General features: G+C 41.0%; 1 protein-coding gene across 4 annotated transcripts in view; it reads right to left on the reverse strand.

Moving 5' to 3' along the window:
• Positions 1 to 19,836, reverse strand: part of nhsl3 (NHS like 3) — a 37,025-nt gene extending 17,189 nt beyond the window's left edge. The window contains exons 1-2 of one of the 4 annotated variants that reach the window (XM_010732715.3): positions 18,648 to 19,836; positions 17,636 to 17,926 (exon numbers count right to left, since the gene is read on the reverse strand). In XM_010732715.3, coding sequence (XP_010731017.2) covers positions 17,636 to 17,867 — 232 coding nt within the window. In that variant the 5' untranslated portion in view covers positions 17,868 to 17,926; positions 18,648 to 19,836. Of the gene's footprint in view, positions 1 to 8,294; positions 8,868 to 17,635; positions 18,606 to 18,647 lie in introns of those variants that run through there. The other 3 variants (XM_019275450.2, XM_027286504.1, XM_019275451.2) reach the window with 3 other exon arrangements.
• Positions 19,837 to 26,517: the final 6,681 nt, after the last annotated feature.

Genomic DNA, 26,517 nt, shown 5'->3' on the forward strand with positions numbered 1-26,517 from the left:
ATATATATACATATATAGTGTTTTAAGGTGAAGCCTTAGGTCTAAAGCTTACTAAAGAACACAGTGAAGCTTGTTTTAATTCTTACAAGTTGTGTTTTCACTGGGAGATATGTTTGACTGTTTCCAGTCTTTATGCTAAGATAAGCTGACCTGCTTCTGGCTGTAGCTTCATACTTGGTGTAGAGACACAAGTGGTTTCAGTCTTCTCAGCAATAGAAAATAAGTGCGTCAACCAAAATGTTGGACTATGCCTTTGAAGCAGATGAAGTTAAGTCAGGATTTATACCTGAAACACTTCAATATGTTTTGGAGGATTCAATTCATTTGGCTAATTGTTACTTTAAATGAGCCAAAACAGACATCTGCATCTGTCAGTCTCAAAGCTGTACCTATTTTCCTTCTTGTGAGTTCATCCATGTCACTTTTACCCATCATTTAAAGCGCTTACTCATACTAAATGTACTGTGACTCAGTGGTTTCATAGATTTACTTATCTAACTTATCTAAAAACTTTTCTTGGACTAACATGGGACTCAGACTGACAGACGGCAAACGTGAATGTGAATGACATTTTGGTGAAATGTCATTCACATTATTTCATGTTCTCATCCTCCTCTGAAAGCTATAGACATTGCAACGATTTCCAGACATACACTTCCCGAGACAATCGTCCCTTGTTGTTTTCTGTACATGGACTCTCTGTCTATTATAATGAATTAAACTCATGTGATTCAGCCACAAATTGCTGAAACTCAGGGGAGTGGATATAGGAGCTGTTTAACAATGGAAAATATAAAACCATGCCTTCAGGATGAAGTGCTTCCTCTGTCACCATGGAAATATTGATGCTTTACATCAATATGTGTGCTGATGTGGAGCGAGGAGCAGAGTTTGCATGAACAACACATCTGCTGACGTCAAAAGTGTTGAGCTGTGAGCTACGAGTGAGATCGACAACCTTAAGTTCATTTGACTGTGTGTCATCCGAATCACACTGAACATATTAGGTTTGAACAGACGCACTCTGTTTCCAATACGCCACACATGTACCACACACACATAAATGGACAGGCAGTGAAAGTACTAGTCTGTTCATCAGTAATATAAGTGCAGTAATGTGTGTGTGTGTGTGTGTGTGTGTGTGAGTGAGACATATGCAGAAAACGAGGGTTGTGTGTGCGTGTTAATTCGCGCATGTGTCTCCTGCCCGCAGGAAAACAACGCCTCGTTCTGCCAATTGTAAGCCTTCATTAACGTCCCACAAACACACTCCTCCTCGTCGCTCTTCCTCAGTGAAATCCCATTATGCACGGCCAATGAACTAAGCTTCCCCTTTAGTAAACAAGTCGAAACCATTCGGACCGAATCGGTTTGAAAGCACTTGTAAATCTGCATGAAAAGACTTCAGCGTATTTCGAGGAAAACCTGCTGCCAAAATGCTGAAGCACAAAAAGTGGCCAAGGCCTTTGCTGGCTCGACACCATCTGCTTGGCACAGGCACTCGGCTCCCCAGTGCAACCTCTTTGCCGACATGAGTCCAAGGTCTCCTGACACCAATAAGATGACATAACTTAAGCTGTTGAGGTTAATTAAAACTGGTGTCTTCGAAGTATTACACTGATTAACATGTACATTTTTACAGTTTAGGTTGGCTACTTTCCATCTGCAGGTAAACAAACACGACAAGACTTCATTAAAAACACAAGTACCTTGAGTCAGTGTCATCTCTCGTATAAAGGAGTCCAAAGATTTTAATTTGTGAAATGATGTTCACGTTACGCATTTTAAAATCTCTAAACTTAAAAAATGACACATGCACACACGTTTAAATGTACTGTGGAGTTATCTTGCAAGCAATAAAGCAAGCATTAATGTGTCATGCAAGACCTTTGGTCAGGTTTATGAAGGGCAATATATAACAACAGGTCATTATTTCTCATTTCACAATCTCAAAACCTTATTTACTTTAATCTGAGCCCATAGTTTCTCTCTGACCACAGCTAATATACGATTACTGTTAGTGTTATTTCAAATGTCTGACAGGGATTTGACTCACGTGTCTGTAAAGGCTGCACTGAACCTCGTCTCTATCTGCCTAAAGAAGCTTCAAATACACCTGAATTATCTCTAAAATACTGATTCAAAGGCTCTGATAAAAAATAACATTTTTATGGACTAAGTGAACAGCTGGTAATGGTATTAGTCAGTCTTTCCTAATCTTTAAATGGGTCCTAAAATATGAACTTCAGTCTTAGTTTTCTAACCCGATACAGAACATACATAATTATTGCAGTGTCAGGATGAAACTCTAAATAACTTTGAGTTTTGTTTGATGTATAACTTAATTTCCCGTGAAGTTTAACCGTAGGTTTAAAATCGCTTTCTTCTCCATCAGCAGGGCAGGACCCGATTAGCTAAGGTTGTCATGAGTTTCAAATTACAGATTGGACACAGTGATGCTGGAAAATGCAGCCTAGTGTAAGCAATAAAACACAACTTTGTTCTTGTTTCAAAATGATAAACATCAAAACCAAACCATGACCAGAGTTGAAATAATGACCTTTGAAGGGCAAGGTCACAAGCAGGTCTGTGTGTGTGTGTGTGTGTGTGTGTGTGTGTGTGTGTGTGCTGTTTAATGGTATGGTCTGATGCTTTAATTCGATTTAGGTGGCAATGCAGGAAGCCACTGCACTGAGCTCCATTACAGAGCATCCGAACACTGAGTCCTTTTATACCGGAGACAGTGAGATCACTCTGATACACTGAAGCTGCATGCGATTTGAGCAGTAACATCGTCATAACCAGTGTTATGTTACATGAAATCGATGTTACTCAAACACAAATTCTAATGACACAACTTGACACCAAGAAAAAATGTTACTGCTTGTCCTGTCACCTCAGCAACACATAACATTGAAACTTTCTTAAACTTAAAGCTGCATTAATTGATCTTTTTTGATGTTTTGGAGGCAGAAAAACAAGCTATAAACACAATGTTAACATATTATTCATAAAGTTATACGTATAGTTAGTTATATATGTTAACACTTTCCTATTTACGCACCCAGCAGACACGGTACAACATACCTGATATCCTAAATGCTTCACTATATTCACTAGTTAGTTGCTAACTAAGTCTGTTGTTTGGTGCTGGGTGAGAAAGTGCAGTAGGTTAATGCTTTTTTTCACTGAAAACAACGACCTGGCTATTAAAAGAAAAGTTTGAGTACTGACAACCAAAACAATGAGCTGAAAGATGCTAAAAAAGAGCTGAACAGAACTGCATTTTGAGTGCACCTGAGTTTGTTGGTACAAATGACCCCTTTTCACATTACACAAGTTGTTTGGTCCATTGTTTATCTTAAATTCTTGACTAACGTAGCTTTAATTAAAATGTTAAAACGTTAAATGAATCTCATACGTGAGTTACTGCCTTAAGGTCATAATCATATGTTTTTTTTTTAAATAAGCAGGCAAGCCCCACACTGCTCCCAACCATTGGTGAAATAACAGGATTTCTTTAGCAGTGGCAGCTTATGTTCAATTTGGGTCAAGTCATCGCTTAACAAACTTACAAACACATTCCTCATACACTATCTTTTTGCATGCATAAGACTTACTAACGGGTTGTGGAACATTTAGAAGGAAATTATCCTCACTTTAAAGTGCTCTTTAGATGCCATCCGATGGCTAAAAAAATCCAATGCTACATTTAGGACCAGAGTATGCAGACTAACCACAATTGCATGCTGCCAAAAATGAACAAAAGTTCCTGCTGCTAAAGGGCATGAGAGGACAGGAAAGAGGAAGGAGCTTACTCATTTCACCTCCCAAGAACTCTGATGGGTGACACTTTGATCCAACAGGGCAGAACATGATGTTACAGGTGAAAAATTGATGAGGACAATTAAAGCTAGGCCAAGCCAAGACGGGCAGGTGCTGGGAGCCTAACAAAGGACGAGAGGACTGATGAAGAACAAGGTTTTTCTACTAACTTTTGACAGTCTAAAGTGCAGACAAGTTAGAAAGTCGTGGTTGGAGAAGAAAGTAAGAAGACAGAAAAGACTAAAGAAGAATTCCCTCAGTCTTCCTATTGTTTTGTCTCTTGTAGCAGGAGATACAGCTTCAGACTAAAACTTAAAAAGGGGGAATTGAGGTTATATATGTCCGTCAAGATGTATGTGTGTGTGTGTGTGGGCAGGTTGGTTGCTTGCTTGCATGAAAAGCAGAGCAGAGCAGAGCAGCGAGATGCAGACAGAGAAACAGCAAAGGAACATGAAAGATCAGGGTTGGAAGACGAGCTGGGGCAAGGCGTCGAAGGGCTAGATAACAGAGACGAAATGTCATCTTCCCTTTATCTAACTGTGTGTTGCCTAAGCTCTCTGCAGGGAGTCACTGGCACACAGTAAATGGGATCTTCAAAGGAGGACCAAGACGAGAGCGTCTTAGCCCTGCTTACAGATATCAAAAGGCTTAGGCGAGCTTTACCCAGAAGGGATAATGGAATATGGAATATCACACCCCGCACAAGACAGTCGTATTGAAAATTGCAGAAAAAATCAGCTGGCAGTCTTGTTCTCAAATTATGCACAGGCCTATGTAACGTCTTCCTCTCTTCTTCTCTACCCATTATATTCTCTAGACTAATGTCACCTTCTTTCCGTTCTGCCTCCCTAAATCTGTCGTCAGTTTTCACGTTACTTCACCTCTCAATCCATCATCAAGTCACAATTTTTCAATTTTTTTTATAGTCAAAGAGTGAATCTTACTGTGCGTACATGCAAATATCTCTCCTCTGGAATGCTGGGAGATGAATAACCGGCCAACAACCCAAGGTCGACAAGATAACATAAAGGAGAGGAAGCATGGGGTGTGTGTGTGTGTGTGTGTGTGAAGGAATGAGATGAAGTTAAAAGACAGATAAGCTGTGCGATTTTCAACAATATGTCCTGATTTTACAGTTTACACTAACACTAGTTCAGTAGATGGATCTGCCATCTCGTTTCAGTGCAGAGACACACTGAGTGAGTCTATCCTCCAGCTGAGGTTCTCCAAGCAGTATGAACAGTTGTGGGAAGGTAATACAAAACATGTGGAGACCCAACAGCTGCATCGCACCAGTTCATAAAAACTTAAAAAGACCTCAAGAATTGAAAGGATGACAGTGCAAAGAGAGTCTCTGTGTGGGTCCCTCTGTGTCACTGACCACCTGTGGATGAAGCAAAATGAGTTCATAGTGAGCTAATCTTATCCACCGCAGCCACCGTCTGAGTGCTAACGTCACCAGATGAATAGGCATCTTTATCATTTCAACTTTGCTCACCAATATTGTGTCTTTTATTGAGCACTTTGTGTGCAGACAAAGTACAAAGGCAAAGGCATCTTTGTATTCACCAATAATGTTTTTACATCCCAAATTTGGACACTTTTAACATCCTCCTGTAAAATGAGCTTGTCAGCGACTTCAGCCTTACATACAGAAAAAATACACCAATGGATGACCTTGATCAAAAATACAGAAAAGGCAATGCACTAACGCATTCAATGTGTGACATCCAGTCGTTTCCCAGTCTGTCGAGTGTTGTATTCCCCCATAAACAACCTCTCAGGTGTTGTGAAGGACACAGGTGGGGTTTTTGGTTTGGAACGTGGCCAAAAGCCACAGATATGACAGATATTTCAGGAGCACGGAGTGAGAATCTAGTCACTGAGTTCATCTCCTGCATGTTTTATGAACCTGCTATGCATAGAAGCTGCGTTACTCCAGCACAGAGGCACATTGTACTTTGCGGTTCCTGCTTTTTCTGTGGATGTTAGCTACGGTTTGCTGGTGTATAGATAAAGTCAACAGCTCGGAGACAACTTTGAGGAGTACTGCATCAATGCTGCTGCACATAAACACATTATATGTAATACAAAGCGCTCTTTCCTTCGTTCGCTCGCTCAATCTTGTGTAATTTTTCTATAACCATCCGAAAAAGAAAAAAACAGGAATTCAGCCTCGTTTCAAGAAGCTCGTGAAGTGTGTATGTGCGGTGGATGGGTACCCATGCGTAAAGAAATTGTCTGGAATGAAGGAATGCATTCACACCCCGAGTGTTTGAATAAACTCCCCATGAATGAGGCGGTGAATGCAGGGAAACAGAAGAAGACAATCACACACACACAGACACACACACACAGACACACACATAGAGATCGACCACCCTGAGAGAAAATGAAATCAAGATGTGTTTGTATACATGCTCGTTCATTATCTAGAATGAGCATAGTCCATCTTTTTTTTTTTTTGTACACACACTCACCCCCACAAACATAAACGCCTTCCTGAGGTTCACTAACTTAACCCAGTCTTGTTTACGGAAAGTTGGTGCACGCCTTTATATCACTAAAACACAGGGTTCACTAGGGTCAGCTGTTACCATGGAAACCAGTAACATCAGGGACCCATTTCAGCCATAATGGTGAAACATTGAATTGAAATATCAAGCCAAATATAAGTGAACCTTGCAAAATACGGGCTACAACATCAAACTTTGATGTGCAACTGCATTAGAGAACAACCTCAAACAAAATGTAAGTCTGTCAAGAATTGATTAGTCTGTTGTCTGATTGTTTTTGCGGTTCGGTTCCAGCTATTAATGGTCATATTCCATGCAGCCTAATGACACAGGCAGATAAATGCATTTGGTAATATTCTAAAGCAACAACTTCAACTAATGGACCATAAACCACGACAGCCGTCTGAGGAAAGAGACAACACAGGTTTGTAGGGGCGCATCGTTCCATCAGCATCTGAAAAGTCTTTACACCGCTGTTTATTGCTTTAGATTTTAAAATATGGTAAATGGACTGTACTTCTATAGCACCTTTCTCCTCTTCTGACCACTCAAGGTGTTTTTACACTACATATCGTATTCACCCATTCATACACCAATGGCATTGGCTACCATGCAAGGTGCATGCAGTTTGAGAGCTAAACATTCGCACACATTTACACACTGATGGCACTGATGGAGTTTAGTAGCAATTTGGGGTCCACTGTCTTTCCCAAGGACACTTTAACATGCAGACTGGAGGAATGTGGATTGACTGCTGACCATCTGATTGTGGATGATCATTTGGTGGACAACCCACAGTCACCAATCAGTTTGACGCAAACTTAAAAACTTTTGTTGCAACCTCAAAACTTTTTTCGATTTGGGATATTAATGATGCCTAAAAGTACACAAAACTAGTACCTTGACAGATAAGTAAATGAAACTATATGCAGGCTTATACTTCTAAGTTTCAATAATGGCTTTGAAATAGTTTCTTCAGGGCGTACGGTAATTGATAATGCGCCAAAGTAGCAGTAAAAATGAAAGTGAAAGAAACGTCTTAAAACACAGCAAAATAGCAGTACAGCCTAAAAATGATGAAATAAAACCGCATGGGTCCCAATGTCTATTATTAAAAAAGATTTTTTTTGGCCACTTGGGAATGTGGAACAAGTTGTAAACACACCACTGACATATTATTGGTATTACTCTCTTAAATTTGATAGGTTTCTGGCCATTTGACAGATAGAATAGAATTATGTAAGAAAGACAGATAGAAATAAAAAATAGCCCCAGGGTGAGGAGGACGGAAAACATGACACAGAAAGCAACACCTGAGAAACAGAAAATGTCAGCAATCTCAGAGGCAGCGCATTATCTGACAATCTGTCTGTGTCAGAGTGAGCTTGTGTTGAACCTGTTTGTCTGGTGGTTTTTGTTGCTTCAGGGACTCTTAACAGTCACAATGATCAGCGTGGGACAGTCTAAGCCGTTTTTCCACTGCAGGTATAGTGGTCTGAGAATAACAACTCACAGAATCATAAAATAATAGCCAGATTTAGCCACAGGATCACATACATACAGTGTGGCACTGTGGAGGTTTGGGGGGGGGATTACAGAACAAAAAAAAGGCAAATTTCAGAGTCTGTCTTAAATTAAAGTTCTACTCATCTGTCAGTAGGAAACAAATCACAGGAACATAAACAGAAAATAAATACTCTTGCCCACATACAACCCTCTTCTGCACTCTTGTGCAATAAGCAGGAAGCTGACTAAGGTAAAGTCAGCATGAGAATAGTCACACTGCATCCAAAAAGCTGACTGAAGGAACAAATTCACGTACACGTGATCACACTACTCACATACAAGCCTGATTTGACAAATATGAATAAACGCTACATTTCCAACAGATCGTCCAGTGAATGTGTATGATGACTGATATCTGTGCATATAAATATCTTGCCATCCTCTTACCTGTCTTCACTTTGTCTTGACGTCCAAACAGCCCGGAGCCTTTAGGTTTTCCCCGGTTTGGGCTTGGGGACGAGTGTGCTGAGAAGTTTTTCTCTGTTTGGACCTTCTTCTTCTTCTGGATGCTGTTCCCCATTTTGGGGCAATCCTGAAGCCCCTAAAGGGGGTCTATCATCTCGCCGTCTTGTAACATTACATCTATATTCCTTCTCTTGAAACCTTCCCACAGTCCCTTGCTCTCCAGCATGAAAACACACCCCGAGTCAAAGTCAATACCGTGCTCCTGAATCCCTGTGGTCGAATAATTCCTGCTGATTCAGTCCTGCTGACACACACACACACACACACACACAGACCACGGTGTAGTCTATGAGTGCTAAAGACCCACTGACACAATTCCTAAGAAACAAGCACACTCTAATGCTATCAAACACACAGATCCAGCATGCAAAAATACAGCACAAACACTCAAATGAGTCTGTTTCTCCAAGATACTGACACACTTCCAGTCCTGTACATCCAACTGCTCAAGCAACGGCAGCATCCAACACTGACAAGCTCACTACTAAGTGTGTGTGTGTGTGTGTGTGTGTGTGTGTGTGTGTGCAAGTGCCCCTCCCACTCTCTGCTTCTGTGATCGCTGAGCTCTCAAGCCGACCCTTCACGCAGCTGAGCATTTTCAGTGCTGGAGAGGGGTGAAAACACACACACAAACACTAAGTCACACATTTATCTCCATCATATAGATCTTCAAAATGATTCATGTGCCTTTCTCTTGTGGTTATTGGCTCTCTTCAGTTGTGTACCTCCCCTAATTTCCTCTTTTTAGCGAGCAGTGATCAGTTGCTTTTATTCCAAACCATTATAAGCCCGGCTGACAGATCCTGTCAACACAATGTGGTGATGGATAAAACACAGATTTCTCGACAAGAGCTGCAGACAGGAATGGAGCGATATATCAGCGGTGTTTATGTGGAGGAATGAGTACCAAAACGTGGTAATAAATACTGAGATAAAGGCAAGAGTGGAAACTAAAAACAGAGTGGGGATGCTCAGTTATTCAAGTGATCTTTACAGGTGCAGCACTCCTGTCTGGTGCCTTTTGAAATTCCTCATAACGCACACACATGTATCAGTGTACATATGCACTCGTAGATAAAAGCTAGAAAGAGCAGAATAGATGCCAGTCAACCGGGCACAGACAGATCAAAGCTTGTTTTGAGATGAGAACATTCCAGCTATGCTTAGAGGAAATACAGATGCTGAGCCAGATGGGCGAGTTACAGAAACAGGAATGATGTGATGGGATGGGATTCCAGAGAAGCAGCATTGTTGAACAGAGCACTCAGACAGTAATTTGAGACAATAGTCAGCGAGCACGAGGAGGCAAATATAGACTATAAAGAGTGAGCAAAAACAACCCCCAACCTTTACTGTAACTCATTCCTGTTCCTCTAACCCTGAACCATGATAACTTGGCCGGGAACGTCCGACAACCATGATGTCACGACCTCTCTCGTCACTAAATGACGGTGACACCACTCCCAGAGCTTGTGGATCGGATTGCAGTCATCCAGAACGAGGTTAGGAGAAAGACATATGGAAGAAGAGAAACTGAAACTGAGATTCCTTAAAGGTACAAAATGGAGGAAGAGGAAGGAACCACATATCCCTCGTCATGGCTCCAGCTATCATGTTTCTTCCTATCCCTACATCCATCCCCTACTTGGAGAGCTGCTGGAAGATAAAAAAAATAAAAAAAAACTCCAATAAAAAGCAGATTTACTGACTGCGGGAGTCGTGAGGAACTTACAATCCCTCGATTTTCTACAAGAGGAATTGATTTGGTGTCTAAAGAGCAGGAGGAGTTACAGGGAATTTCCAACCTACATGCGTATAAATGTAGTGCAAGACAAATGACAGAGGATGATATCACTCAGCAGCCATAGCAGCAGAGTGTAAAATGATCTGCAATAAAACGCTCACAGAGAGATGCTGCCTCTTAATGCAGTCCCACCAGAACCACACCCAGCACCATTTGTGCTGGTGGAAGTACTCCGAGCTCACTATCTCATCTGTCACAGAGCTACGAGAGTGCACTTGTGTGTGTGTGCATGCTGGATTCTCCGTGACTTCACCTACGAGCTGAAACACAACGTGCCAAACGTGCCCTAGATACATTTAAATAGAGTGTGATCAAAGCGTGTGTCAATGTCGTGAGCGATTTTCGGATTTGACAGCTGCATGGAACTCAAAGGACAGTGAAGGCGAGTCCGTCTGTGTGTATGTGTGTGTGCATGTATGCATTTGAACATTAAAGGACATTTGTGTAGAGGAATGCCTTTGTCAGGGAATGTTGTCAAGGCGACCAATGCCAGAGCCTCAAGAGAAGATTAGAGAGAATATCTTTCTAAATGTTTCCATGTACTTTAATTGAGTGTATCTGAGACTGTGGAGGTCTGAGTCATTACAGATGACCTATATTTTCTTCAATGCAATTCTTTACAGTTTAACATCCAATGCAGATGCCAACATCAGCCCAGCACTCCCATCTTGTGGCAAGGCAGTGCTATCACGATAAAAGGGCATGCTGACAGCAGTGAAAGTTATGCAAAGCACTCGATACCCAGCCCAGTCAGTGACATTAAGATCTGCCAGAGCAACAAACTAACAAAATGGCAGTTCCAGTCTAACCGGTGACACCTACTGGCACGAAAAGAAGATGCAGATGTCAGTGTGCGCCATCTACAGGCAAGAAGAGTAATGGCTGGTACAACTGCGGCGTTTTCTTCGCTGTAGCTGCTGTTCGTGTGTTTGTTTGTTTGAGGTATGAACTTGCAAAATGTGATGAGTTCTGTTATCTGCAGTATATTTGCTGCTGAATGTTGAGACAATGTGAGACCTCCTGGTTCGTCAAAAGATCGAGGGAGGTATGGGATCCTTTCCAAAAAAAGGAAAACATCTCCAGGGTCAGATTTGGCAGAGCTGTGTCCAAGAAACTGTAACTTTCTGAAACTGACAATCCAACACCCACACCCGTTTTGTACAGTGATTGGCCAGCTGTGTTGAAGAAAGTAATAAACAGGATTTGAACTTTTTCCTTGACCCCTATTTTTCATTTGTCACCCAAGATACTGTGTTAAAACATGCGCCATTATGCTCATACTTAGACAATTATTGTATCTTGCCCTTCTCTATGACCATCCAGCTTTCCAAATCGGGTATAAAAGCTTTTGCCTTCTGGCATGTTCGCTCTTTCCTAGCATAACTCAGCTCTAAGGCTTTCTTATCTGGTGGCTGAAAACACCAGAAGAAAAAAACATAGACAAATATAGAAGCTACATAAAAATTATTGGAATAAATACATGAACATGAACTGTATTTTATTTTTTCACACCCACTGGGCAGAGCAAGTCACACAACACAATAGGTGACGTAGCTCCCAGGTTGTTAAATAAAGGTATCTGATGCCTTGGTAATGAGACTCAACAATCGGTTATCTTTCTCCTGTATGACTGACCCCACATTTAAATGTAAAACCTCATCAACAGCAGCCATAAAAAACACTGACACCTACCTCTGCATACCTAAATTTTAGCTGCTGTTACTTTCCTTTCCTATTGGTGGCATGGGATGGAATCTGCAGCCAGCCTGTGATCCCACAAGCGGACATTCAAATGATGTATCATACTGTAGTATTGCAGCTTAAATCATAAACACTAACATTAAAATAGACGCTGAAGAGCCCAAACCATCAGAACATATATGGTCCCAAATGTCACTTTACTCCATCTGAATTCCTCCGGTGCTTTGTCATCGTCTGGACTAGCCAGACAGGGAGAACACGCAGCTGGATAGGGTAAACAGTGTTCAACAGGTGTATCTATTACAACAACTTACGTAACAGCAGCCACACATACACATGCACTCTTGAGGGTACAGTTGTATATCCTCCCACTCCCTCAGACTCCATATACAGAGTCCATATACACACTGATATCTTCCAGCTGCTTCCCCGCCACATCAAACACACTCCATGTCCTATAAAACAACCCATTAGCTCTTATTCCATAAACAATACATTTAGATAAAAGCACTATATGTGGGAGCACATGTAATTTTAGTAACTGTTTCCTGCATATGAAGGGATGCATTTTTTGTAAGTGTGTCTGTATTATTTACAGGCGTTTCACAAAAAGTGCGTGCACAATTCTCTAAAGAAATTCGGTAAATATATTAAAAATACTGTAATATAATGTTCTTTTAGCTACAGTAAAGATGGAAACATGACATATTATGATAAAGGACAAACTCAAATGAACATGTTTCTGTATGAAGAGTGATTTTTCAGCAAGATTGGGGATTTGTGTGCGTAAACAGGCCATATTATCATAAGGGTGAAATTAAATCTGATTAACAGAGACCTCCATTCTCATGCGGTTTTGTTATTCTTTCTCTTTTATCTCCATCACTCTGCTGTATCTCTGCATGCTACTCCACTCTATACCCTCACATCAAACGTGATCTGGAAGACGAATAATGTTTCACTCCGACATCACAGTCGGATCCCACTGTTGCCTCAGCTACGACAGTAACATGCTCCTCACAATGCTGTCGCCCGGGAGACGTTTACCTCACCTGTGTGGCTTTAGATCCGCGGTGATGGATGAGGTTCAGAGGTATCTGCTTACCCAGGTAAAATTACCTCGCTCATCATAGTGAGTGTGTGTGAGCGGTGAATGATGTTCGCAAGGAACATTGTGTGGCGGCATTAAACTTTCACACTCCTCCCTCTCTGCCGCATGCCTTTCGTTGCCCTCCACTCACTCACCACCTTCACCCTCCTGTCAAACTGTATTTAAGTAGCCCTGAGTTGTGGCCTGTAATATAGCTAAGGCTTTATACAATGTTCTCTATGTAATGAGATGTTTGCTCTTCAATTACTCTGCTGCTAGGTCTGTAATCTGCATTATAGTTTGTGAATCTACACACACCCTGACTGTGTTTTGTGATGTGGCTGCCACACACGCACCCAAGCAGATAGAGAAACTCAAGCAAAGAATCTAGGATCTATCACAGACAAGGTTTCCATTTGTGACACAATAAAAAGTATTCTCATCCAGACACGTACGCAACCATGACTTCACAGATGTAGAAAACAATGACTTCACACACGGACGCACACATGGAATCCCAGGGATTGTTCAAAATGACCTCACTGCTCAAACAGCCTGCAGCTGAAGATGTGATGTGCTGGACAAAGCAGGTAGTTGCGGGGGCTCTTTACGCCCTTGTGCATATGTCTGTGTGTGTGTGTGTGTGTGTGCGTGTGGAGGTGATGTAATGAGTGCTGGCGCTGGGTTGGCGCCGCCCTAAGCCCAGCAATATGCCGCTGACACACAAACACAGAGATACCCTCTGATACAGGGTAGCACTCGGTCACACACCCTCGCACAGCACTACAGACGTCCCCGCACAGCTTTAAACATACGCTGATTACACAATAATAAGCAGTGAAGACCAACACACCCACGGCAGTGCTGAATAGAGGGTATTAAGCAATCTGAGAAGCAAATCAAAAACAGTAATATGCCGTAATGAATAGGCAAAGAGACTGAAAAATCTGAGAGAGAGAGATAGGTGTGTATCTGTGTGTGTGTGTGTGTGTGTGTGTGTGTGTGTGTGTGTGTGTGTGTGTGCTGAGAAGTCGCTCTAATTAAAAAAGCATTGAGAGAGTGTTCCCTAAGAGTCCTCTCATGGCTGAATGGGGCTTTGTGATTCGTTGTAATCTCTCCTCTCCATCGCATAACTCCCGGTTCAATCTGGCATCCAGGCTGCCACGCACGTACACGTGCACGCTAGCAAACCTTGACACACATACACACACACACACACACACACACACACACACACAACACAAACTGTCCTGATGCACGGCTCCCAGGAATTCAGCACATCAAAGAGTGTTTTTTTTTTTTTATATGAGAGGAATTTCTGTAAAATATAGCTGGCAGTCAGCGCTGGACTGCAGAGTTCTGGATCATGGATGAGCAAATCTGAGTCATGGAGAGGTGACACAGCCAATGTAAACCCACCAACAAAGACATATTCAAGTAAGAGTAACATGAAATTGCCATGATAACATAAAGGTGCAGTGGCTCACTAGAGGTTAGGGGTGTAACAGTACGTATATTCACCCTGATTCATGAGGTACAAGATGTTTGTTTCGGTACGTGTCATTCTCAGTAATTCGCGATGCAAAACAGAAATTTTAAAAAAAGAGTTTTGGCAGTTCATCTTGTCTGCCATGCTAATCGACATACCTCGGTTAACAAGGTCAGCCAAGCTCACATAGTGTTCCTGCCTCCAAAGGGCAAACACAAATGAGAGGCCAGGGCTGGTGGATCCTCCCGTGACACTTCGATCTACTACACGGAAGCATCACGGTTAGAAATGCATTAAAGATTCAGCTCAGCTGAAGTCGGGTTTGTCCGTTTGTGTTGCCTGAATGTGTCGATTAGTGGAACGAGACAAAAACACACTGGAAGGTAAGTCCTCCTCCATTCATGCAGCCTCTCACTGCAGCAGTCAGTACAGCTATAGGACTGTTTATCTCTGTGGATATGTGACCATACTCGGTCAGAGAGGATACTAGGATTTGAGGGTATGGTGAAAGTGCTTGAGGCCTGCAGCAATGTGCCTTCACATGCCTTCACATGTGCATGTTAGTCAGTCGAGTCTTTAAATGGAGTGAGCCAATGTTTAATGTTTTAATTTTTCCAAAATAAAAGGCAAAAATCTTCTATATTTGTTGGTTTTCTCTACTGTGCTAAAGGAGAGTTCACTGTGTTTGGTTGTCACTTAAAACATCATGTGAAAAGTTTGTACACTACAACAAAACTGAATCTCATTTACCTACCAACCTAGAGTATGCAAAAAATGAGTGATGCACACTTAACAGGGTACCCAGTTGTAGCAGAAATTTGATGACGAATGGTCAATTTGCATCACTGGTGTGGACTTTAAATAACTGTGATTAAGATATCTGTTATCAAATGAGCGTTGTCTCAATTTCTGTGTTCCATGTGAGACTTTTTGAGGCCTCTACATTATACTTAAGTACTGCAGTTGAAATACAGGCAACCAGATGTGTATTGTGTATGTGCTTTTTGCTTTAGAAATGGGGAAAATGTAAAAAAAACTACACTTATAAGATGTATGGATTAAAAGTTAAACCAGACCAAACCAGCATAGTCATATGAACTGAGCAGTTAGCAGAAAGCACAGTTTGTGTTGTATGCTTTGTCTCTCTAGGTTGGTAAAGTCACCCGGCGGGTTCAAGAAGAATGAACCACAGCAAGAGCAAAATAATTATAATTATTTACTGCTGGGAAAACAGGCTTCTCTCACTTTCTGTGTCAGAGACAAAGTGCCAAAGAAAACAAGACAGTCCAAACTAACAATTTGTTCCCACACACACAGGTGAGACAGAAAGCACACAGGTGTTCATGTTGGTGAGATGAGGAACAAATCATTGCTGCATTGTTGTTTCTTTTGTTACAATAAGACCAAGTTAATGATTCGCTTGAGTATTATGAGAATTACAATTTTCTGATTTCACTGCTTTTCTCTCCAAAATAAAACTTTCAACCAATGAACACAATGTGCAACAATAAGGAAATACAGTGAATGAGCAAAAACCTCAGTCACACCATATCTCGGTCACTTTTGAAGCTACAACTTTTCTTGGATATGCTCGACAGTGCTTAGTATTAAAATCAGAAAATCACAAAAATATTGGTTCCCACACAGTCTTGCCATCTGCCTTTGACCACATCCTCTGCTGGGGGAATTATTAGCCCTACTACTACTAGTTAATCTTTGTTTTCAAACGAAGTCACTGTCTGTTGCCCATCCAGTATTCATAGTTCTCGATAGACCTTGCAAAACCACAATGTATGGCAAAATAAGGGATTGTGGAAGTCTCTTTTAGGCGGAACGAGCACAAAAACCACAAAAGACCAAAAAAAAGTCTGAAAAACTGTGATTCTGGATTTCCAAGAATTGTTGAATTGTTACTACAGTAACACACACAATGACAAAGAGAAAGAGATGGCTTTAGCGGTGGAACAAAAACAGGAAATGGGGACTGTGGGTAATCTCTGTGCTGCCGACCAAGCAAACGCATCAGTAAACAGAAAGAGGGATTAGACCCCTGTGTCAGTCTATCTGTCTGTCTGTGTGTGTGTGTCACTTTTGCTTATAGTTATAAATGCAGAGGCTGATGTTCTGACGATAACAAAATCCCTATTACCAAAATCCAGTCTTAATCCAAAAGTCAACACATTCCTCAGAAGCATCATGACCGTACAGTCTGTGATCATCACAGACAAAACAAGACAGAATTATACAGTGGAGTTGCCAAACATGCAAAGCGTGGCTTCATAACTCTGACCCTAACTACACTGAACCTTGAAGAGAACCTCGACATGACTTTTTCAACATTTGTCGATGCTCCCTTCTTCTTCCTGATGATCTTGGTAACTTTACTATTAAACAAATTACATTTATTGGTTTAAAAATAACTAGAAATTATAAATACATCCTAATTGTTTATTTAAACTTGCATTAGTTGACTTTTTGGCCACTTGAGGGCTACGTAACAAGCTGAAAACACAACACTGACATGCATATAGTATATAAAAGTACAACATATTAGCTCAAACTTGCATAGTTGAACATTCAGCAGACATGGGTCAACATTAGCATTCATCTGGAGTTGTATTTCTGACCACCAAATTTTAGCTTTGTTTATGTCTCCACCAACTCATGAGGGAATTGGGGCTTTTTTGCTGCCAAATGCTCAACTCTGTTGACCCAATAGTTGCTAACTTTGTCTCTCTGCGGTGAGAGTGAACCAAGAGAGTAAAGCTGTAGGCCGCATTTCCAAAACAATGAGCTGAAAGATGCTAAAAACGTCCTATAGAGCTGAACTGCACAGAGTCAGGCCATGACACAAGTTGTTACGTCATTTGTCGTTTGTCATTACGAGCAACAGGTTTCACATTACACATTATTATTATTTGATTAATGATATTATTTTAATAGTTCAGATTTAGACATGTTCATGAGCACAGCACAACTGTAAGAAAACTACAATGAGTGAATTTTGTCGACACCAAGCCTCCTCTTACTCTCCCTACTAGAATTGTTTCTTCAGCTGAACTTTTAATGAGCCTTTGTTGGTGAAAAAACATTGAAAATATGTAAATACTCTGTATAGAAGCATCAGCTAAACAGTAAAATTTAAAAAAAGGTTAATTATAACGTCTTGACCCACTCACCTTTTGCAGGTTCATGATTCTGAAATCCCAGTTTGGCATCCGTCACACCAATACCAGTTCGGCTCAGCCCATTCGCAACGTTCTTCTTCTTCCGGCTCCCCTTTAACCAGCTGAAGGCCTGTCCCAGGGAGCTTCCCGGCTTCTTCTGCCCACGCTGAACCCTCGCCTCTCGAGCTAAGATCTCAGTGACGTCCCTGGGCACCAGGTCACCTGTAGACCTCCTCCGGGACATCTTGGAGGGATGTCCTGGGAGCTAAAGGCCTTGTAACTCCACCTGGATCAGTGTGTCTTCTGTCAGGAACAAGTCACAGGATTTAAAATCTCCCTGCTGTCCAGGGTTTAATGAACCCCTCTGTCCCTCTTTGGCCTCGCTCACTGTCTCTGTTTTTCCTGTCTGTCACCACCTGGGACAACAATGAGATCAGCAGGATGAGAGAGAAAGTGGGCGAGATGGAAAGACAGAAAAATAGGGTACAAATAAAAACCACAGGGAGGGAACAGGGAGATCAGCTGGAATAAGTCAAACTGACATGCCATTATTACAATCTAAACGGCAAAAAAAAATATCAAAATGAAAGACTAAAACTGAAAAATATACGACCCTGACTGTTAACAATGTATCAAGAACATTCCTTCATTGTCCTACTAAAGTTTTCCCTCCACTCCTCCGGCCCCACTCTCCCCCTTTTTCTATTTTCTCGTTTTTGTGCATGTAGAGAAGCCCCAGGGAGGAGAGCTGGACTATGTATATATATATGTATATACATGTGTGTGTGACATGTGGTTCACATCAGCAGAAAAGTGTGTATGGGTGAGTTAGAGAAGAGAAAGAAGCTCAATTCAATAAGACTGGCAGTGGAAAAAGATACTTCAAATCCTTTCTACTTCACAAAGTCACATTTAGAGAACACAGATGAAGACACGGACCTTGACTTCATGTTGTCACATTAATAAACAATGCAAAACATTTGCTGTATAATGGTCAGACAGGACACAACAGTGTACAACTTACTTAGTGAACGTGCTGTCCTCTCCTCCGCTCCCTTCTCTTTTCTCTCAGCCTGAGAACAGCTTTGCAGAGCATGTGTGTGTGTGTGTGTGTGTGTGTGTGCGTGTGTGTGTGTGTGTGTTCAGCAGAGTGAATGAAGCTCCATGCTCTCCGAGTCCCTCCCCTCTGTACGTGAGCCAGCCTCTCCTCCCACCTCTCACAGTGTTGTTAGGAGTTAGCCACACCATTCCAGCGCTGGTTGCTTCTCCCCACGTTCCAGACAGCTGGTATTCAGCATTTTAGCTACAGCATTGAACTTCATGCACGGGTCATTAGTAGTTTTTTGTCCCTGCTGGTGGCTTTCCTTTTGTCCTTTCTCCTAGCCTCCTTTCCGGGGATCAGGTGCAGTCATCCCACTCTCCCTAAGGAGGGGAACCCCTGGGTAATGAAGCATCGTGGCAGCTAGGAAAGAAAAATACACACCTTGGATCAGTTTATCCATAAATCTATAATCTAGAAGAGAAAACAGACAGGCTGCTGTTAAAAAAAAAGGGAAATCTGATGACAAAGTTCCCTGAGAAACTACTGAGCAGTCCAGTGTTGGAAATATGGCCTGGTAAAAGTGAAGAGGTTCAGCTGTTTCTCTGCAGATAAAAGGGAGTGGCTGTGTCCTGTCACTGTGCAGCCAGGTGGAAACCTAATACCCCTTGTTAAACATGACACACACACACACACACACACACACAGATACACGCACACAATTAGACAAGAAGGGTGAGTCACAGGGGGCCAGTTACCTTTAAATCCAGTTGTACTCAACCTCATCATGCTCTGCAACTGCACTCCAAAGTTAGTTTAAAACTGCACTTTAGTGGGTGTGTGTGGGTGGGTGTGTTGTGGGACTGGCTCATCTGGTTTGAATGAGGAGAGGACCCAGTGGGGGTAAGAAAGGGGAAGAAGGACAGAAGGTGGAGGAGGCATTGTAGCCTTGGGGGAACAGACTAAGACTAAGACACACCTGTGACTACAGTCCACAACTCAATTTGTCAATTAGCAACAAGATTTATTGCTTCTTTTTGTAATAATTGTAGTATCTGTATCCAAAGAATGTAGACTGATGCTTTCAGCAACAATGAAGTAATGTCAAATCCGACGACCCCTTACCCTTTGTCAGACACAAACAGCCAACAGAAATATCACTGAAGAGATAATACATCCAAATGTAAATTAAACATATAAAAATGCTGCTTGTTTTTCTGTTTCTGTCTTAAATCAAACTCCTTCAACTGCAAAACCTTTTTTTAGTTTTCAAGGCTACAATAAAAAGCAATAAAAACCTTACAGAGCATCTGGGTTAACAACAACATCAGTAATCATTTAGGTAGATTGTAGAGTGAATTTTTGACACTCAGATTGTGCTTTTCTATCCTCTCAGCTAAAGCCACTATCTACTATTGATTACAGATGGGTCCAGATTTTCATTTGCATCTAGACTCTATCTCAATATCTTTGTGATATGATTATGTGATAACTATTACCTACCTAAGTCATGCACAGTCATAGACACCAGCTCTTTTTCAGTGAGCTGCGGGTCACTGCCTTCATTTAGCTCCTGAGATGAGGCAGCCAAATTACCTGTCTGTTGGGATTCCTGGGCTAATTCTGGCACACGGCCTAAAGATATCACTGTCAGTATGGTAATCATACGCTGCAACTTTAATGGCCTTTGGTGCTTCAAGTAGATCACACATCCTCAGAGCTTGTCAGCAGCCTCTTACTATATCTCATGAGCAGACGTAATGGAGGATCACCTCCAACCATACACATGGAGTACATTTGTGTACTGGACCGACTGTCTATACTGAATATTGTGTCAAATTAAGGATTCCCTGTGAAAATAATCATATTATTATAATATATATTTTTGCACATTTTTGAGTGAATGATGATTCATGATTTTTCTCTCTGTGTGCGTTATGTTTTTTTTTCTGTGCATGTGGTCATAGGATCCATACTGAGTGCGAGTCCCGCTGTGCTGGGAGGGGTTAATATGAGTCATAGTTTAGTTCACTCATGCCTAACACATTGAAATGTTTTAACGTTTCCATGGTGATACAATAGAAAACAGCCACCCTCTGTACGTCTGCGAGGAAGCTGTACAGTCTCTGTGCAACTGTGTGTGTGCAGTAAGAGGTACAAAATCATTAACCACCAGAATGCTATGAGCCTACTGGGGAATGTATCACCAATCCTCCCTCACTCTGTTTCCCTCTGTACCTCTCTGACTCCGTGTTGCTGAGGCAGTCATGCAAACAACTTAAGATAGCTGTAGAATAAAAGATATACAAGGCAGTTTTTGGTATCCATTTCCTATGTAGTTGCAACAAAGTTAATTCTATATCATCAGTGGAGGGATAAAGACATGCAGGAATCCTGTCTATTCATGGACACATGATTATAAACGTATACAAGACTTTGTTATGTATTAATAATAAATATAGCAAAAAATTAGTTAGTATGTGGAATATTGGGTGCATAAAAAACATAACCATGCTGAAAATAAGTTGAAATAGTCTGAAGTCAAGTCAGGTTAAAATAAGTTTGCAAGTTTTCTGGAAAATCAATTGAGGATAGGTTTACCAATAAAATACCGGTAAGCTGACGATAATGTCTTGTTTTGTCTAATCCAGTGAATTAAACTTAAATAGATGTCTAAAGAGTATATAGCTTTAATGTTTATAATGTTAACTTTTACTAATTTGCAGAAACCACAAAGTATAGATGGGGCTGGTGGGAATTTTTCAGGTATTTTGGTTCAGAGGGTACTGGAACATAAATAACTGACCTGATGATGATGCCATATGCAGAATAATTACAATTAATCATGAAAGGAACATGACAACAATGTCTGCACCAAATTTCAAGGCAATCTATCCCATTAATAGCTGTCGAACAATTAACCTTCTTATATTATACTTTTTTTTAGTTCATAACAGCAGCCGTCTCTCCAAGCTGATAACTACCTCCAAGACTACACACTCTTTTGGCAACCATGAATGTCAGCACAAACTTTGACAATAAACTGTCCAACAACAACTGTAATTTTCTACCAAAGACTGCCTATCTCATGAATCACCGCGGTAGCATGGCAAAAAATTCAACAAACATCATCACCGTCAGGAAAAACTTCAATATTTCCATATTGCCACATTCCAGCAGTAGTGCTCACTGATTCTTAACGTTGCCCACAAAGTCTAGTACTGCCTGAAAAAAAAAAAAAGGATGGCAACATCGGAATAAACAGTCTGAATTTTTATTTTGTTGCTGTGCAACCCTAACTAGTAGTTAGATTATAGCCCTATAACTACAGGAGCAAACATTGATTTATGTGTTATAATGTAATGTCAGCACTGAAAGATTTTTAATGTAATATTATAATATCTGCACCAATACAATGGAGTAAAAATACAGCTGATATTATAAAAAAAACGGGGGTAAGAACCTTGCTCAAGGACAGTAGAGACTCACACAGTATCATAATAACACACACTACCAACAGCTACACAAACTGGGTGAGTGTTAAACGTGACTGAAAGGAGGTTACAGGCAGGAAATCCATACTGCCGGTTGGGATAAGCCCAGCTCTCTCGGACCAGCATTATCATTCCCGACCTGCTTTTGTCCAGCGACAGACGCATTCTTTCTGCACCGACTGCTTCTCTCCTGTCCATTTCTCAAACAAAAGGGTACAACACCAAAACTAGATCAAAAAACACCAAAACAGGTCTCAACTAAACTAATCCGTTGTTTGTTCCATCACCTCTATAACATGTGTGTGCATGTTCAACCCCCTGAAATGCGTTTCTAAGGAGCAATAGGTAATCAAAAGCCCAGAAAAACAACAAATCTCTCCAAAATTACATTCCACAGCCCACTATTTATAACATCAACCAACTGAGAGGATGGGAGGGGTTGGAAAGGGAGGTGAGAGAAAAAGAGAAATGAGGACGGAAAGAGAATCATGGCATGTAATAATAGTTTTAGAGGTTCCAGGTTGATACTCAGCTGTGAAACACACAGAGGGGATTCCTCTGTGCAACAGAGACTGCTTTGTGTCACCAGCCTATGACAAGAATAGAGGTTACAGTCTCTGTTGGCAGAGTTCTGGTTGGGAAAAGGGATGAACAAAAGTATAAAGCAATGTAGTTCAAGAGTGAAAAGAAAAAGGAAAAAAGAAGAGCTTAAAAACTATTTTTTGACCCCAATGCACTCTAGCTTTCCCTGTCCGGGCATGTTGGTGCCCTTGGTGGTAGGGACAGCCACTCACTGTCCCTACCACATTCCTCTGACCTGCCTTCAATGGAGGCACAAAAAGACTAGCTTATAAGGTTATAAGAGCGGGAGGGAGGTGTGCATTTCTTGAGAGTCTGAAAGAAAAGTTAAGGAAATATTGTTAAGTCATGTCTCTAGTGAGTTAAGTGAGAGGAGATAAGGCAGACAGGAAAGAGAAAATGTGGGTTGAACCTGCTGAAAATGAAGTTGTAAGAGTTGGCTGTTGTCTGTTTTATGGTGCCTCTGGGGAACAATTCTGTCCAAGAGCCAGACGACAAAGACAGACAGAGTAAGGATGAAAGAGGGTCATATTCTCACTCGCTGTTAGTTCTACCTTAAAACAAACCAATATTCTTGAAACGCTGCAGTTTGTGAGCCTGTAGGTTACTACATGCTATACTGTTTTCCTGGAAATAAACAATACAGCATAGCTATAATCAACAGATAATGGAGTATACATTGCCATATTGTAAACTATGATAACCGCTGTCACCAGTGTCTTCTTCTTGAACAACTGCTGCCTCGAAGCTGTCTCTAAATGCACATTTTCATCAGCTGTAGTGCTGTGCTTAAAAGCCATGATGTAATGTTGACCCTACATCAGTGTTTCTATTTGTCTGATACAATCTCAAGAAGAGGAGGAAGGTGGGAGCTCCATGTGCACGTAACCCTGTCATAGATCGGCTTTCTGACCCTTAAGTCGTTCATCAGATTTTATTAGCCAATCAGTGTTTGCTTCTGCCTGGACAAGTTGAAGCTGGCCTGTTGATGGCTCTTGCTTTAAGCTGACACAACCCTTTCTGGACATACATACGCAAACATAAATTAAATAAACCTTATAAATGGTCCGTGACCAACTACATTGGAAGTTGTGTTTTTATTACAGGAAGAAATAATAAAAAAATAGTCAGTGAAAACACACAAAGCCCTGTGTGTCCAATGTTCAGTGAAACTGCCTGCACAGTGGACTGTAAAGTATTTCTTAGAATCCAGGAGTGTTCAGAGCCAAAACACACTGACTGTGTACAGAGCCATCTGGATGGCAATTCATACACACATGAAGATACAAACACAGACTTATACACACAATTTACTGAAATTAAACTGCACAGAAATATTTAGGCCTAGAAGAACAAACTTACTTTTCGCTTTGTCTTTGCATTTATTTTATTTTTATCTTTAGCTGTTCTGTCCCTTCCACTTTGTTAACATGTTTTGCTATCTTAACTAACCAAAATATAGTTGTATTAAGTTCCATGTATATCCTTTTATGCAACACGGAGGCTTTTCAAGTAAGAAAACATCGAACATGTTATCGTAAGAATGAACTGCTCCTTTAAAAACATGACATCAAATAGTTTTACAGCAGGAATTCCTGAGAGGGTGTGGTTGCTGGGTTGTTTGGGACTGGACAAAAACAGGCCACAAGTTTCCATCCATCCATCCATTAGAACCAACCATCTCTCTTTCTTTCTTCTTTCTTTGTATCTCCCTCTCTCTGTTTGCAGATGAACTATCTGCCTGTTTTCACTCTCTCCAGGGGGTCGTTCAACTGAGGTACTGACGTCACAGCAAAGAAACCTCAGATGACCTCTGTCGGATCTTTATTAAAATAACAGGATTGTCACCCGCACAACATCTAATTAGGAGAGCTGAAGACAGAGTGGTGATTCTCACTGGTGAAACCGTTTCTGAAAACAACGGGGATTAAGAGCATATTTGTGCTGTCTAGGTCTAAGGCTTTTGGAGGTGTGGAAAAAAGTATTTGTTAACTTTTGAAAAGTCATAAAACTTATTTTATTGTAAGTACTCATCTTAATATTTACTGCAGTACCTTAAACATTTATACCACACCATTAATTGTCTTAAAACAACAAATTGCAGCTCATGCACATGGACACATCCACAAAGATGGTATACACACACCAGCCAACGTAACAGTAACAACACTAAGCTTAGCTAAATCTAAGCTTTATATGTTTTGGTTTCGAGCAAGCTTTGTGTGTCCTCTTTGAGCCTTGATGATATATGGTTAATGTGGCACCAGTAAGAGCTGGCTGAGCCTCCACTGGAGAAAGATGAGCAAGACTAGAGGAATGCTAGAATTTATTCAGACTAGTCTGGTGGATAAAATGTTGGTGTACCTTCTATCTGTTTGTCTGGAGATCCATGTATACTAATGTTGAAACATTGAGTCTACAGCCAAGCACAGCAGTGCTTTGAGCTAAATGCTAAGACATCTAATGCGTTAACATGGTAACATTTGGTAGAGTAATTCGAGTTAAACGCAAAGTACAGCTAAGGATGGTGGGAATGTCTTTAGTTCAGTAGGAATTTGGTAATGTATTGGACAAAATATATGCATATGTACTATTTATGTCTTCAAAATTCTGTGCAAATCTGGTTGATGTTGAAATATCATCAAAGTCATTAAAATTTGTCCTCTGGGCATGATGGATATCTGTGCCAAATTTCATGGAAATACATCAAATTATCAAGTTATTTCATATAAAACAAAAAATGTCAATGTCTTGGTGGTGCTTGATAAATAAAGAAATAAAGAAAAGGGCAGAGGATCACCAAAGTCAGAAGGTTTCATAAACCATTAACATTTGTACAACATTTAATCCAATAACTGTTGAGATTCAGTCTAGACCAAAGTGGTCCATCTAGTGGTCATCAAGACCAATCGACCGATCGATTGATTGACTGACTGATATTGTCTTGTGATTTCAAGTGACTCTCCCACATGACTAAAAGTTGCAAAACCATGAGTGCGAACAATACATCTGACTGTTGCGACATGGACTCAGTAGTCACTGATTCCTCCCACCAGGAGGAACTGTGTAACCCAGTTGGCAGGAGACTTTTTTGTGGGGGGATAGACTTGTTCAGAAGAATACTATACACCTACTGCAAAGGAAGGCATACATACAAGCTTGTACATGCAGCCTCACATCTTTTACGGAAAGAAAAACAACAAACACCGATACACATGTATAAACTGAGTCTATTTGAATCTAAAATTCCTAGACTTTGGTTAAAGATTTAAGCCTAGGATTGAGTCTGCTGGTGGTTTTATTGCAGATGCTGTCATGACTGAACCCACACTGTGATACACACTGTCTGACTTGTGATCTCATCTCTGTCAGTTTGTTGCATCTCTCCATATCAGCTTTTTTCATCTGTAGTGTGCCTTCATGGGAACTGGTTGTGACAGTCCAACAGTAGGTTATACACTGAACAATGAACGATTGTCCCTAAAGTTTGATGCAATACGGAACTGGGCTCTGTCCCAACATTTTGAAATGGGAGCTTTTTTCAAAACATTAAAAATACAGTTGGAAAGAGTAAAACTGTCCTACAAAGATAATATTTTGATTTTAAGTAGCCTGGAAAGAGTTTGGGGAGAGATAAAAAAGCAAACCACAAGCCGTAGCTGCTGTGTGTCTTTTTAAGGGTAAGCATGTCCGTCATCTTTAAATAGAGGACACATCCAGCTTAATCCGGAACAGTGGAAAAACACACCGAAGAAGGTACATGAGGCCCCCTACTTCATTAT

Source organism: Larimichthys crocea, chromosome XIII (genome assembly GCF_000972845.2).
Source record: "Larimichthys crocea isolate SSNF chromosome XIII, L_crocea_2.0, whole genome shotgun sequence".
Taxonomy (NCBI): Eukaryota; Metazoa; Chordata; class Actinopteri; family Sciaenidae; genus Larimichthys; species Larimichthys crocea.